Genomic DNA, 15,911 nt, shown 5'->3' with positions numbered 1-15,911 from the left:
TTAATTCCATTTTCTCACTTTTTGAAGCATCCTGTGCAGCATTATTTTATAATAACCAATACTTTCCTAGTGGACAAAGAAAACCTCCAAACACTAAAGTGATTACATCTTGTTTATCACGCTTTCTTGCAATTTCCAGAATGTGAAACTCCTATCTTCTTATCTGAATGTAATCTGAAAATACCCACTGACAGCTTTTCACTTCAGACTTTAAAATATTTCTACAGTGTGACCTGTTGTGAGGGTAAGAAACCACAAAGAAATCCAAACAGTAAGATTTCAGATCTAGTTTTTTTAAAAAATAAATGTTTATTTCAAGTATGAAAAGTAATGTCAAAACATTATCCAAAAATTGCATTCAGTTTTAACAAGTAGAAAACAAGACCTCTGGAAAAAAAAGTTTACAATTAGATATAAAATACTTAAGAATATATTCACAGTGGGCTTTCGAAAAATAAGTTTTGTTAATGGAGCTTAGAAACAAAAATGTATGTACAACTACAGTTTAATAAACCAGAGAGTAAGTGATAGTCCTCCCTCACGATGGACCTAAAGTCAGCATTTCCAAGTAAGATTTGCACACGCATGCCTTTTGAAATAATGGTAAACCTGATTCAGGTAGAAGTTCAAATACCTTATGGCTTCCCTGACTGACACCATCCACGTACGCTTGCTTACCCAAAGGTCACAAGCCATTTTCATTAAGCTAGTTCAGCGAAGCACAGAACCTAAGTGGTAAACAAATTCTGACCAAGAAATCTTGATTATGCGACCGAGTCACTTCCAGCAAGACACTCTGAACAGAAGCCACTGCTTTGCCAGCGGCACTCACGGTGTTCACGTCACAGGGCTGCTCCCCAGGCTCCTGCTCCTCTTCTCCAGGTACATCTGCTTGTAGGTCTGAAACATCGCTTTTGAATCTTTCGCAGGGTTTTGTAGAGTCTCAAATCCAAGCGCACTGATGCTTCTTTTGCAGAGTCTTGGATTAACATCTAAGGAAACAAAAGTTTATTTACTGTTACTCTTCATCTCAGGTGTGACCAATGTAAAATCAATCAAAATTCAGACAGAAGGAGTGTGCATCTCCTTAGATGCCTGTGTCTCACACTGGACTGCATAGGTTTCAGTCTTGGCTCCATTTTCGATTCCAGCTTCCTACCAACTATGTGTACCCTGAGTCAGTGGTGACGACTTAACGAAATAGGTCCTTGCCACCCACATGGGAGACCTGGGCTGGGTGAGTTCTGGGCTCCTGCCTTTCACCCCAGTTCAGCCATCCCACCATTTGAGGATTCAATCAGTGGATGGAGCACCTTCTCTTGTGGGTCTCCAATCAAAAAGGGAAACTCATCTAGGGATTTAAAAACAAATGGAGCAAGAGTGTAAGCAGAAGTTGTGTACACTCTGGCTGTATATTTGTATTTTACAGATTGCCCATGCAAGGTATCTTGCCTTTCCCCCAGGTTTTGTTTTTTGGTTTTTTTTTTTTTTTTTTTGGTTTTTTTTTTTTTTTATGTGTTTAAGGTAGAGAAGCAGGCAGATAGATCTCCTGTCCAATGATTCATTTCCCAGATGATCAAAACAGGTGGTGCCTGGCCAGTCTGAAGCTAGGAGCTGGCAAGTCAGTTCACTCTCCCTAACAGAACCCAGTTACTTGAGCCATTATCTCATACTTTTCCCTCTGTCTGAATTAGCTTGCCTCCCACCATCCTTCTATGAGGAGTCTGGATTATCTACTTGCTGCTTACTTTGCCTCTTTCTACCTGGGTGGGTCATGTTTTCGGTCAAGACTAAAAATGCAAACTTGGTCTCTACACTGCTTTCCATGGAATCTGGAACTTCTTCATGTCTTTATCTTACCCTGAATGATGATTCCAACTTGCCACATGTGCCCTTCAATACTTGTTGTGAAATTCAAATGCCAATCTTGTGTTTATTCATAGTCCTGTGGAACTTGGGCATCTGTCTCAAGAGACGGCTGGCTCCTGTTCTCAGCCTGATCCTTAGGTGTACTCCCCACTCCTCCCCAGTCATTGCCCCCAACAAGCCTTGGACTACTCAAGTGGCACCACTACAAAGCAGCTGAAGATGGCCTAAGGGTTTGGGCCCCTGCCATCCATATGTGAGACTTGGAAGAAGCTCCTGGCTTCAGCCTGGCCCAGCGCTGCAGCCATTTGGGAAGCGAACCAGTGGGTGGAAGATCTGTCTCTCCTTCTATGTAACTCTTAGAAATAAGTATTTAAAAAACAACAACAACAAACAACAACAAAAACCTCAGAAGCCATGCCTTATGGAATTGGAAATGCGGGGGGACTGGATTCACATCCCTAGTTGAGTTACTATTGATGTAACTTAAGTTAAATGAAATAAATGCTCATGTATGAACTGGTAATGTATTAATCAACATTGTTTGGATGATTAAATGAACTGTTAAGCCAACTGGCGAATGGAAGGGCTGGTAAATGCTGGCAGGCCAACTCAAGCTTGTTCCCTATTTTGGTAAACAGAGATTCATTACAAATGACCTACACGCATATTAACTATAGCCCCTTTCTCAACACAGTGTCAGAAATCAATCACCAGCTAAGGGACCAAATGACTAAGAAAACCTCAAATACAGTCTGGTCCTACACAGGACAAATTGCCAATCTCTTATCTGACTGTGATGAGGAGGGTTTCTTATTAAAATAAATCTCAGCTTTCAAGCCCACAGCACAAAACAAGAGAAAGTCTTAACACTCATACACACACTTAATGACTGAATAAAGAACATGGATAAAAATTACACTTCACAACTGTATCATAATCAAAATGCAATGTTTATGAAATTGGTAGAGAAGCAAATTAAAGATTTAAATAGATGATGATTTTACCTATTTCTTGGCTGGCTTCCTGCATTCTTTTCTTCGTAGTTACACATTTTAACCAGTCTTCTTTTGTGCTTTTTATTCCTGAAACTATTTAAATATTTATTTTCAGATATCTATATACTAGTATTCATTTTCTCCAGTACTATTACCAAGGAAAATCATTTAAGCTGAAAACAGATCTTTGAAGGTAGTAGACACAGTGTACCCACATATCACATAACCCTCATGGAACCTGAAAAAATGACTTCTCCAGTTACAAGTGCGCTAAGCATCTCAAAATTGAACAGACAACAAACTGCCTTCAAAGCATGCCAACCTCCCGCCTGCGAGGTTACACACAAGGCGTCGCACCTGATCTAAGAGCACAGGGGATGGGAAGCACTGGCAGGGCCATCCCGCTTTCCGATGCTCCAGATACACAGGAGCCTGTGTATGAAAGGGCCTGTTTAAACCACCAGTTTTCTACAAAGCACACACCACTATCACCTTCCACAAAAACGGACATTTGTCCTACCAAGTTACACACTTCAACAGACACACTCAGAAAAGCACAGCGTTTCACCTCGAGCCTGTTAGTTTTCTGATCGTGTCCCTCAGTGCATCGCTTCCTTCCTGCACTGCACTGAGCTGACCATTGACCCTGCTGGCACCCGAGGACTCAAGAGACATCATTTAACCCAGGACGGTATCCAGTGAGCAGGTGTGACGTTACCACCGTAACTTTAGTGGTAACAGTCACTGAATAATAAATAATAATAATAAACTGACCCATTACCATATACAGGAACAGAAAGATTTCCATACTAAGTATCATCACAAATCTCCCAATATTAAGGACCAAGGTTCAAACTGACCAAGTTACTTTAACATTATAAATCCAAAATAAAAATGACAAAACCAAGGCTCTTAAAACGATTTGAGGTATTTTTCACAGTATAGCCTTCTTGGTCCTAAGTAATCTGTATCCGACAAACCTTACAACTTTATAAAGGTCTAGTCATTACTAATTCACTCCAATTTATAGTAAAAGGCCAATAAACAGCACAACGCCCAACATGCCCCGTGAACCCAGGAGAACACGAAGCAATGGCGTGAAGCACCTGCGTCTTTCCCACCCACACGGATAGCAGTGGTGCCAGCCCGTGCAGCAACCTGCCACTCAGCAGTGCCGTTCACACCCAGAAAATCATACTGGACCTTGCACAGGGGCTTGCTCCTTCACGTGAGGCTTCTGATCCTTGCGCTCCTCCCCGGGCTTCGTGTTCTTTAGCAGCACATCTGGACATAACTTGAACTCCAGCATGCTTAGCTTCTCTGTGGTCTCCTTCACTGCAGGTTTATCGTCCTGTCTTTGCTCCTTATCACTCAGCCTCCTGGGTGAGTTCTCTAACTTGGAAAGACAGATGCTTTCCCGTTCAGTGCATTTAAAGGCGACTCTGTTCAGATATGATTTCCTTTGATCCTTTGCCTGGGGAGGCACAGGGCTGAACTCCACATCACTGTTTACATGGGTCAGTTCTTTGTCCGGTTTGGTTTTGTCCACGCTCATTTTGTCAGGCTGCTTCCCATCAGCTTTTCCTTTACTGCTCTTTGAGATGCTGTGTGTTTTAGACTCCTCAGAATGTGGGCTTTTGAGGTTTTTGATACGGCTTGCAGAAGTACTTGACGATTCTTTGAAGGTCAACCCCCCACTACTGTGTCTCTCACTTGACTTCCCGCACCTCCCCGCGAGCGGCTGAGGCCTGCTGGGTGTCGTGTGTTCAGACTCACTCGGCACAACTTTCTCTCCTGTTTCCTTAGGCGCCTTACTACCCACTGCTTCTTTAAGCTTCTGCCTTTGTAAATACTCCTTGGCCGTTATCACTCTCTTAAATTTGGACGAACCATGCTTCAAGTCTGAGGACGTAGCAGTGGGCGCTGCCGTCTTTTCTTGCACACTGGTTCTCTCATGTGGGCTGGACGTAGTGTCACCCGGTGAGGGTGCACTTCCCACATGTCTGTCCTGCTCCTGTCCATCACATTTCTTCTTCTTTACCTCGTTATCCAGTACGTGCCCTACGTCCAACTTCCTTTTCTCCAAATATTTGAGTCTGGAGCCCCCTGCTTTGAATTTAAATTTTGTCTTCTCTGGTGACACAGACTGCATCCCAGAACCACCCCTGCTACACTGATCTTTATGCATCACGAAACCCGTCACCGCTTTGACTGACCCAGGGGTCTGTGTTTTCTTGCGCAGGTTCCCTTGAGAAGCTTTTTCGCAGAATGCCGTCATCTTGTTAGTGGAGTGAAATGTTACCTCGTGGAACTTCAGTTTCCTTTTCTTTTTGTGACTTGGCAAAGGATCTGGCTTTTTGTCACATTTGGATGAACCGTGCCCAGCTGGGTCCTGCTCTGTCCTTAGCGAGGGGCTGCTCTGTTTGGAATGGGATGCACCTTTTGTGTTGCTGCTATCGCATCTAGCTGAAAGCTCTGTCTTTAGTGAACCCTTCTCTTTGGTTTGGGATCTGTCTTTCAGCTTGTTGCTGCCACACTTAGAGGAACCCTGACCAGATGATTCTCCCTCTGCTCTCAGTGAGCTACCCTGTTTTGACTGGGATGCGCCCTTTGTACTGCTGTTCTCACATCCAGGTGAAAACTGACCACTGGGTTCTTGCTCCGTCCTTGGCAAGTTTTTCTGTTTTGACTGAGATCTACCTTTGGTGGAGTCATTCTGGTTTGACTGAGACCTATCTTTTGTATCGTCCCTATCACATTTAGGAGAAAACTCATCAATGTCTTCCTTTGCTGTCCACTCTGGGGTACTCTGCTTCATGCTGGCCGGATCTTTTGTAGTGCTTCCTTGTGTTTCAGGAAGATCACCTTTCTCTTCACCTTTCTCTTCTCCACGAGTCAGCGTCACGTTTGGATCACTGGGAAGATCGGCCAATACAGTAACAGGGCCATCCGTAGCAGAGGCTCCTTCACTCTGCTTACAACTGGTGGTCTCTAAAGGAGGACCCCCATCCCTGCCTTTCTCTTCCACCGGAACTGAGTTCTTAATGGAATTACAACGACACTGGGGCACTCCCTCATAGACCATGGAGAGCCAGCCCCAGGCACAGCAGTGGACGCTGTCTTTTTCTGAGTCCAGGGTCACAGAATCGCTACTTTGTCCTTTGGCAGGTGTTTCCAGGTCACTTGGGTTCCCTGCTTCTAGGACAGGCTTCTCTTGCTCAGTTTCTGTCACTCTGACGACATCGTCAGGTGGCTCCTCATCCTGTTCGGGAAATAATTCTTTCATCTGCTCTGAGCTTAACACTGTGATTTGTATTCGGTCTGCTGAGTCCTTGGAGTCCCCATCCTCAGTGGTCTTATCACAAGTGCGATCTGAGATCCCAGGCGTCATCTGTTTGTGCACACAACATTCACGTGTGCTCACAGCCTCGATGCCGTAGGGAAACTCTCTTAAAAGTTCTGACAGCTGGTCCTGTAGGTACCAGACGGGTGTTTTATCATCATCCAGCTCATGGCTTGGGGGATCTTGGGCAGAAAATCTGCCAACTACATCAGTTTCCCGAGGACAAGCATCTTGCGGCATGGCTGTGCTTTCTGTCTGACTGGCACGCTCCAGACTGCTGGTCTTTGCAACTCCTCCACGTGCTTCCAGGAACTCGGACGACGGCAGTTCTGGAGGTCGCAGGGGCTCTGGCGGACGGACTTCTTCGGGGGACACATCTGCACCCTGTATAAGCTTATCTTTTTGAAAACCAAAGCCATCATCTTCAGCAGCATAATCTAGCTGTTCTTTCTGTTGGCTACTACTCGTCACTTCCTGACTGGGTACACAAATTTCCTGCGGCTCAACTTTTCTCAACGGGGAGCAGTTGAATATCTTTGCTATTTGGGAATTGTAAGAGGTATCTCCTTCCACAAGGGAACAGATGCTGTCAATCTGCAACATGTCACTCACAGCACTACTTTTGCTCCATTCAAATGAGGTCTCGTGGGCACTGGGAGGACAGCGGACGCCTGGTTCTGGTTCGGCCCCTCCTTTATCGGTAGCTGGCGTGCCTTCTACACTGCCAGGGGCTCCCTTGTGCTTCTCCTTCTCCATCAGTGGGAAGATCTTGGTTGATGTTGCAGTACTTGCCGCTGGTCCGACAGCATCAACCTTCAAAGCAGTCGGCAGTCTGGGGTTTTCGGTCATGCGACTTTGCAAGCTGCAAACGCTACCTTCTTTGATGACTGGATACACGTCAGGTGAGGTGTCAGGGGTCACCTCTTTGACTTGAGACAAGGTTTTCACATCCGAAAGAATCAAGGGTGTCACTACAGCAATTTGCAGTTCTGTTCCCTTTGTTACATTAATGCTGGTAGACTCATGGTTCTGCAAGAGTGCTGACAAAACGGATTCTTGTGAGTTTACTCTGTTCTGAGAATTTCCTGCAACGGAACCCCTGACACAGACTTCCACGGGCTTTGAAATTCCAACCGCTTTTCTGTTTGTTCCTGACTGTTCATCCTCCACAGCTTCTGGCGGTTGCTTTTTCCAGAGAGAGAGACAAGTTGCCAACAATTCCACAGAACACTGACTCTGCCCAAGTATTCCTTCTGAGGAAGACTGTCGTTCAAGGCAGAGAGAATTCCCCAAAGCCTCAGCATTTACGTTAGAAATACCTGGCACTGCTCCTGTTTTTAAAGTCAATTGGTTGTCTGTGATTTGGGTATTTGGGTTCACTTCAGAACTGTCTGCTTTAGAATCCTGAATCATTTGTGGGGCAATTTTTAATAATTTACTCTGAGTTTCCTCATTCTGGGCGAGTAAATTGAGATGTAGCTTATTTTGATGTACATATGCCCCGTAAGGCACAGTCTGGGGAACAGAAATTGTTTCAGAAACGGCTGGGGTATTCTGTTCGACGGCAACAAAGTTTTCTGATGGCAGCTGTGTGTTACTCGGTGCTGCTTGGGTAACATCAGCACCTGGTGTCTTCAAAGTCAGAACTTTCAGATCGTGAACCTGGTCCGGCACTGGCAACTCCTGTACACAGACAGAGTTGACTTGATCTAACTCCTTGCAGTTGATCTCCTGAATGGCGGGATTCACCCTGCAGTGTGTTCTCCTTGTGTCCTCAGCAGGTCCCACGGCTGCCGGGTGACCCCCTGAGCCCTCTGGAGCTACCAGGGTAGGCTGCGGACTGGGCTGGATCTTGGCTGTTTCTTTCAGATGCAATTCGGATTTTTTACCTGGTTCACTGTAACCAGTGTTAGTTATCTTACTACAACCTGCTGCCATCAAAAGATCTTTATTAATTTTAATTTTCCTTGCAAGTTCTGAAAATTTCCTTTTGATTTCTACCAAAGTTTTAATGTCTCTCACTAGCTTTTCTTTTGTGATATATGTGTCCAGTACTGGATCTGGCGCTGAATTGCAAGAATCAGTTCTTTTCTCTTGATTGTTCTGACCAAGGGCCTGAACACTAGGCGCAGAGGGTCTAACTGGCTCAATGAAAGGCTGTTTAACATTGGTATTCAGTTTCAAGCCACAGAATTTGCCACCTGTGGTGACGTTCTCACTGGTGTTCTGCCACTGCTGTTGGAAGCCTCTGTAAGCATCTTTCTGCATGCCAGGTGGGTACGTCTCCTGACTCTGGGGCACTTCCACAGACAAGAGTCTGTTCACAGGCTGAGTGCTTGGCGAAGGCTGACTCGCGTACCTGCAGGGGTAAGAAGGAGGAAGGGGAGGCTGAGCAGGAGGGGGAGGGGGCCGGGGAAGAAGAGGGGGGAGTCTTCTTTCGGTCTGGGCAGCACAGTGATAGGATGGTGTAGTTGCCGTCTGCTTTGGCTGTGAAGTCAGGGAAGGATTTGGGAGATTTTTAACTTGCAACGACGGAGATGGCACAATCTGTAACAAGACAGGTGGCTCGAGGTTTTGTTTCTGAACAGGAGGATCTTGCAAGAAGTTGTGTGGTGAGTAATTGTGCTGCCTGGGAAGTGGCCTATAACTTGGGTAAGTTGAGTTATTAGATCCATATTGCTGTGACCAATCAACCTGCTGCTCTGACAAACACTGGTTAAGCCCCTGATTTCCTTGAAAACCGGCAGGACCTCTTCCAGAATTTGAAGGGACCCCTTGCAGGCGCATGGAATAGGCGTCCGATGTCACGTGCTGGCTCTGCAGTACGTGCACGCTGGACGCGCCGGCTCCAAGGCCAGAGTGATGGGATGCACTGGCCCCGGAATGGGAGGGCACAGACACCCTCACGGGTGAGGTCACCCATACATTCTGTGTAACTCCTGAAGACACTGGCAAATTATGACTTGGCTGTTTGAGTCCTCTGACATTTGCAAATGTCATTCTTTCTACCGAAGTCTGTGAGGTCACCACTGTCCTGTTATACGCATCAGGAATAGGAACCTGACGAGGTGTCTTGTAATTCCGGATACTCGGCGGCGGTTGTGACACGGAGCTGGAGTTACCGGGATACATGCACGCTTCCTGATTTCCAGGGTAGCCAACAGAACTCTGGGAGGGGTTCAGAAGCTGGCTTATCAAAGACTGCTGCAGGAAAGGCTGACTTTTAGAATACGGGGGTGGCAACGGCGCACTCTCTGGTTTTGCATTCCAGTTCATGGTTGATCTGTCACAGCAGCAGCTATCTGAAAGCCAGTTGTTTTCAGCATCAAAATCTGCAAGACATAAAGATTGTTTATTGAAACACTGTTTTTTCCTAGACTGAATTTGTAAGAAAATTAGTAGCTCTGTCTGTCCTAATTACTGAAAATTCAAAGTAGACAAGTCTCACCTTTACTTTGGCAAGAGGAACGGCAACAATAAGGATGAGGACACAGTAACAAATGAGGCAACTGTCAATCAAATTTCTGGACTGCGCAACAGGAATTCATTTCACAACACAACTGTCATCTGCTATTTAAGTAGCAATCACTTTCTGCTTTCACTTAAAAACAAGCACTTATTTGAAAGGCAGAGTGATGGGGATGCAGGGAGAAAAGGAGAGACCTCTCCATTTGCTGGCTCTCACCCCACATGGCTGCAGTGGCCAAGGCCAGGGCAGGCCAGGTCTAAGCCCACAGCCCAGGACTCCAGTGAAGTCTCCCACATGGGGGGCGGAGGCCCAAACACTACCATCTTCCACTGCCCTCCTAGGTGCATCAGCATGGAGCTGGACTGGATGTGGAACAGCCAGGACATAAGCTGGTACTCCACTATGTGATGCCAGTGCTACAGTCAACAGTCTAACTCACTGAAAACCACAATGCCAGTCCCTGCTTTCACTTATTTCAACAAGCTCTATAATCTAAATGAGCCACGTTCACTATTAGAAGGAAAAAAAAAAAAAGGGCTCCAAAACATAGCTAAGAAACTCTTAGCATTCATGCTTAATTTAGAAATGGCAGGAGTATACATACGATGTTACCTATCTTTCTCACAAATGTCTAGGCATAAGCAAACAGGAAACATGGGGTCCGCACTGTGGCACAGTGGGTAAAGCAGCTGCCTGCAGTGCTGACATTTCCTATGGGTGCAGGTTCAAGTCCTGACTGCTCCACTCACCATCCAGCTCCCTGCTAATGTGCCTGGGAAAGCAGCAGAAAATCGCCCAAGTTCTTGGGACACTGCACCCATGTGGGAGAACCAGAGGAAGCCCCAGGCTTCTGGCTTTGATTGGATCCAGCTCAGGCTGTTGCAGCCATTTGGAGAGTGAACCAGAGGATGGAAGACCTCTCTCCCTTGCTCCCGCTGCCTCTCTTTAACTCAGCCTTTCTAATAAATAAATCCAAAAAAAAACAAAACAAAAAAAAAAAACACCTAATCCATAAGCAAAATTTTTTAAAATGAATAGAATCCTATCAAATACACTGTCTGCAATTTGCCTGTATTTACTGATTATACCTAGGATGTTGCATTTCATTACACATAAAACAACCATCTAATTGACTGCCTGTACAACACTGCAAATTATGGGTCTACCACCTGCAGCATTGTGGGGAATCCCACAGGAATCCCAAACACAGGTCATGGATCACTGCTTATCCAACAATAAGAGGTGGACCATGGAGAAATTCATGGTAGTCCCAAATGGGTTACAGAGCACCACTAACCACAAACAAGCTAAAATAAGAATGGAGTTACTTATGCTAAGCTAGGAGCTGATGACATCACTTATGCTGTTTAGTGTCTGCAAAGAAAAACATCTCCCCATCAGACTGAACAGACACCTCCAGACAGTATGGTAACTGGCTAAGGACGATAACCCCAAGTCCCCTCAATAATAGCACAGTGATTGACAGCACCGGACACAGCTGATGGCACCCGGGAAATTCCGTAATGGCACTGACACCCAGACCCCCACCAGGGGCCTTTTTCCCTGGAGTGGCAAGGATACAGGAGAGCTCTTTCCAGCACTCTCCATCCCCTTGGGGATCATGGCCCAGTACGTGTGAACCTCTAGATCTTGATGTACCTGGAGCTGAAAAGCCAGCTCACTACTTCTGCAGCAGCACAAGGTGACAACAGGACCAAACTCCACCAGAGCCCACACCTCAACAACTCTCAGCCTGCTGCCAGACCCAACTGCAGGGGACCTCTCCAACCCCTCACCTTGCCGTCCGCCTGGGAACTCAGAGCCTACTGCCCAGAGTGACAGTCATCCTACAACTTTTGCCTGGAAGCGACTGTTCCGAGATCCATCTCTCCGAGTGGTAACAGAGACTTCGTACTCTGGACTTTTTGTGATCATGAAATGAATGTTGAGAATGCAGCATTTATAAAGATATTAGCCATGTGTAATATGAAGGAATGTGCCTCGACCCTATGATTAAGAATAATGCCATATTCTTTGCTGTACTTATATTACTATAGTTGGATTGGCTTTGAGACTGCTTCGATGGTAGGTGTGTGTTATGGTCTGTGGATTAATGAATATAACTACACAGACTGGTATGCAGAGTAGTGAACCCCTAGTGTGAACTGGTGTGGGCAATAACAACCTTTCATCGGAAAGACAGTCGTGTGTCCGTGTGTTCCTTCTTCCCCGTGCTCCGACACGTCACCCTTAAGCCCTGTTGAGCTGAGTGACAGTAGGCACTGGCGACAAGCATACCAAGAAAAAGACTTTGTCTTTGTCTCTGGTCCCAAGCACTAAGCTCCTACAATGTCTGCCTTTCCCAAGTGACCGCGGTGGTTCTGTTACTCTGGAGCAGCGTCTTCAGCTCACACTTGACTTTATGTTGAGTGGAGTTACAGGGGGCTGGACAGCCCCAGGGTGGGGCTGCAACACACCTTGTGAGCTCAGGGCTGGAGCTTCCAGCTCCACTCCATAAAGGGAGGGGAAAGCTAAAGGCTAAGTAAGCTCTTACGTGAGATGTGCTCAGTGAGCTTCACTCAAGGCCGGTGAGCAAACTGGCGGCAGAAGGGGGCATGCGCAGAGAACACAGGAAGTACCCCTACCTTGCAGTGCCTTGCCCTATGCACACCTTCCATCTAGCTCTTCCTGGGCTACATCCTGTAGAATAAATGTCAGCATGGCATCTCCTTGAGTTCTGAGAGTCATTCTTGCACACTCCCAAACCCTAGGAGGGGTATCAGGAGAATCCCCAACGTATCTTCTGGGAGTCACATGTAAGGACAGGCTGTGAAACTGAGTTCTGGTCTGATCTGACATTGACTCCAGGAAGATAGTTCAGTTAGAACTGAACTGCAGGCCACCTGGTTGGTGGTATTACAGGTGCAGCATGTGCACTGACACTGTGAGACAGTAAGCTAAGCTTCTGCCTGTGGTGCCAGCATCCCATTCAGGCACCAGTTTGAGTCCTGGCTGCTCTTCTTCCTATCCACCTCTCTGCTATGGCCTCAGAAACACTGACAGATGGCCCAAGTGCTTGGGCCCCTGCACCCGCGTGGGAGACCTGGAAGCTCCTGGCTCCTGGTTTCAGAATGGCCCAGCTCCAGCCATTGTGGCCACTTGGGGAGTGAACCAGCGCAGAGACCTTTCTCTCTGTCTCTCCCTCCCTCTGCCTCTAACTCTCTCAAATAAATGAGAAATACAGTGTGAATGCAGAGGAATACTGTTTGTTCACACTACCATTTAACTAGTCTTCAAGTGATGGACACCTGGTTTAAGTTTTGCTCTTATCAACTATCTGACACTGGGGCCAGTGTTGTGGCACAAAGGCTAAGTCACCACCTAGGCGGCCAGCATCCCACATGGGAATGCTGCGTGGAGTCCAGGCTGCTGGGCTTCCAATCTAGCTCCAGGATAACATGTCTGGGAAGGTAGCAGGTGATGGCCTTGGTACTTGGGCTGCTGCCACTCTCGTGACAGACCCAGACGAAATTTCTAGTTCCTGAGTTCTGCCTGGCCCAAACCATGCTGTTGTGGCCACCTGAGGAGTGAACCAGCAGATGGAAGACTTTCTCTCCCTCTTTCATCCTGCCTTTCAAATAAATCTAAAACAATTAAACAAAACAAAACACAACCCAACCAAAGTATCTCTGACATTGAACATCCTTGCTTTTACATTATTTGGGCTAATTTTATTTGGGGAATTTCTAGGGCTGAAATCTTGTGTCAGAAGTCATCAGAAGTACTTTGATCAAGTGTAACAAACTGTCTTCCGAAAAAGATGAAGCAGTTTATTCCACTCTCATTAACAGTACACTGACATATGTAAAAATGGATTCTCACTAAATGATGGGGGGGATAGAATATAAAAATTAAACATTAACACTACACCCAACAACGACAAAATATAAATTCTTTCCAAGTACAACAGAATTTTTACCAATAACCTCAGATATAAAATAATTTAGGCGGTGGACCTCTGGCCTGGTGGTTAAGATGCTGTTCAGGATGCTTGCACCCTGCATCCCAGTGCCTGGCTGATACTCAGTCCCAGCTCCTAACTTCAACTTTCTAACAACACAGACCCTGGGAGGCAGTGGTCAAGGTTCAAGTGTTTGGATTCAGGCCACTAATTTTAGAGATGTTCCCAGCTCTTCGAACAGCTGGGATGTGCCTGACATTTGAGGAAGGAACCAGTGAGTAAGACTTCATTCACTCTCTCCCCTTCCAAAAAGTAATTAGCTAAAAAATCATTCAGACGAATCCATTAATCTACAGTGGAATCAATCTAAATTATAGGAAAAGTCTTGAAAATTGCCAAATAGCTAAAAAAAAAAACAAGCAATGAACTTGTAACAGGATAATTGTCAAAGTTAAATATACTTGAAAAAAAAAAAAAGTTGAAATGCTTTCCACATTTATTGGAAAAAAGAACAAGTTAATTCAAGGAAAGGAAGGAAGGTAGAGTGAACTAAAATAGAAAAAAGTGATTAGGTATGTTACAAGTTGGCTCTTCACAAAGAATAACAAAAAAATCAACACACCCCGACAACATTAATCATGGAAAAAGGGGGCCGGCGCTGTGGCACAGCAGGTTAATGCCCTGGCCTGAAACGCCAGCATCCCATTTAGGTACTGGTTCGAGACCTGGCTACTCCATTTTCAATCCAGCTCTCTGTTATGGCCTGGGAAAGCAGTAGAAGATGGCCCAAGTGCTTGGGCCCCTGCACCTACACGGGAGACCCAGAAGAAGCTCCCAGCTCCTGGCTCCTGGCTCTGGATCAGTGCAGCTCAGGCCGTTGCGGGCATTGTGGGAAGTGAATCGGCGGATGGAAGACCTCTCTCTATATATATCTGCCTATCATCTCTCTGTTTAACTCTGACTTTCAAATAAATAAATAAATCTTTTAAAAAAAATCATGGAAAAATACAACAGTTGAGAAGAGAGGTTACCACTATATGCTTTGGTCATTAAAATGTTAAGTACGTATTTTGGTAACTTTACATTAACATATATGAAATTTAAGTGAAATGGACAAACTCCTTGAACACTACACCAAACCAGTACTGACCCAAACTAAGAGCATCCTAGCAGAGAGACTTTGTTACAGGCATCTCCAGGTCTGTGCAGCCTTAGAGGAGCATTCTACCACCACCTAAGGATGAAGCGTTCATTTTGGGGACACGTTTTACATTTTAAAACTAATTCCCAGTAGCCCAGTGGTAAGAGACACAAACACGTGCAAGGTAAGTTCCGATAAACCTAACACCCATTCATTACCAGAACAACTGTTCTGGCGCTGGCTTTGTGGCGCGATGGGTTAAGCCAATTGCTGGGATGCTGGCAACTCCTCAGCACTGGTTGGGGATACCGGATCCTGGCTTCAGCCGGGTGAGCCCCAGCTACTGCAGCCATTTGGGAACTGAAAAAACAGGAGGAAGACCTTTGCCTCTGTGTCTGCCCCTCCCTCTCTCCATCACTCTGCCCTTCAAGTAAGTAAAATTAAGTCCCAATTTTCTTCAACAAAAGAATAGTATCAAACTAAGGATAAAAAGAAACTTCCCTAGTAGTGATAAATGGCAGCTAAAAATTTTACAGTAAGAACAAATAAGTCCCTATCACACCTATTCATCACTGTATTGGAAATTCTAGCTGCCATAAGAATAGGGAAAAAAATCCATACAGTAAGAATCAGAGAGGAAAACATCAAACCAACGTCAAATCTATATAGAATATCCAAAACAATCCACAGATCTTTTGGCTATACTGTTACAATTTATTAAAATCTCTGGAAACAAGGTCAGTATAGAAACATACCAGCAATAATTTCAAACCCAAAAAACCATTTTCAATATCACATAAAATTAAACACAGATGGCTCCGATTTAAAATTTGTGACTTTACAATGGTGCAAAATCAACGCACGGCCCTGTCAGTGTGAACCAGGACTTCCCCCCAGGCTAGCAATATTCAGCGAAGCACTCAGCGAGCAGCTGCAGCTCCCAGCCGGCCACGCGTGTGCTCAGCAGGTAAACGCCGGATACTCCACGGGGCACTGAGCTGCCAGCATTTCAGGACAACAACAATCAATGCTTTATTATAAAACAGGCTTCATGCCAGATACTGCTCAGCTGTAAGATGAACCAAGTGTTCTGAGCGTATTTTAAGCAGGCTAAGCTAAGATATGATGTTTGG

At 45.6% G+C, this 15,911-nt stretch overlaps 1 protein-coding gene across 3 annotated transcripts in view; it reads right to left on the bottom strand.

Annotated features, from left to right (window-relative positions):
* Positions 1-289: 289 nt before the first annotated feature.
* RESF1 (retroelement silencing factor 1) overlaps positions 290-15,911 on the bottom strand; it is a 32,313-nt gene continuing 16,691 nt past the window's right edge. For 2 of the 3 annotated variants that reach the window (XM_008259423.4, XM_051850910.2), the window contains 3 exons: positions 4,068-9,539; positions 2,874-2,957; positions 290-992 (listed from right to left, as the gene is read on the bottom strand). In XM_008259423.4, the coding sequence (XP_008257645.2) occupies positions 838-992; positions 2,874-2,957; positions 4,068-9,483 (5,655 nt within the window). In that variant the 5' untranslated portion in view covers positions 9,484-9,539 and the 3' untranslated portion in view covers positions 290-837. The remainder of the gene's footprint in view (positions 993-2,873; positions 2,958-4,067; positions 9,540-15,911) is intronic. The other variant, XM_008259424.4, reaches the window with a different exon arrangement.

This window comes from Oryctolagus cuniculus, chromosome 9, assembly GCF_964237555.1.
Source record: "Oryctolagus cuniculus chromosome 9, mOryCun1.1, whole genome shotgun sequence".
NCBI classification, from domain to species: Eukaryota; Metazoa; Chordata; class Mammalia; order Lagomorpha; family Leporidae; genus Oryctolagus; species Oryctolagus cuniculus.
This window is presented reverse-complemented; position numbering and strand designations above follow the sequence as displayed.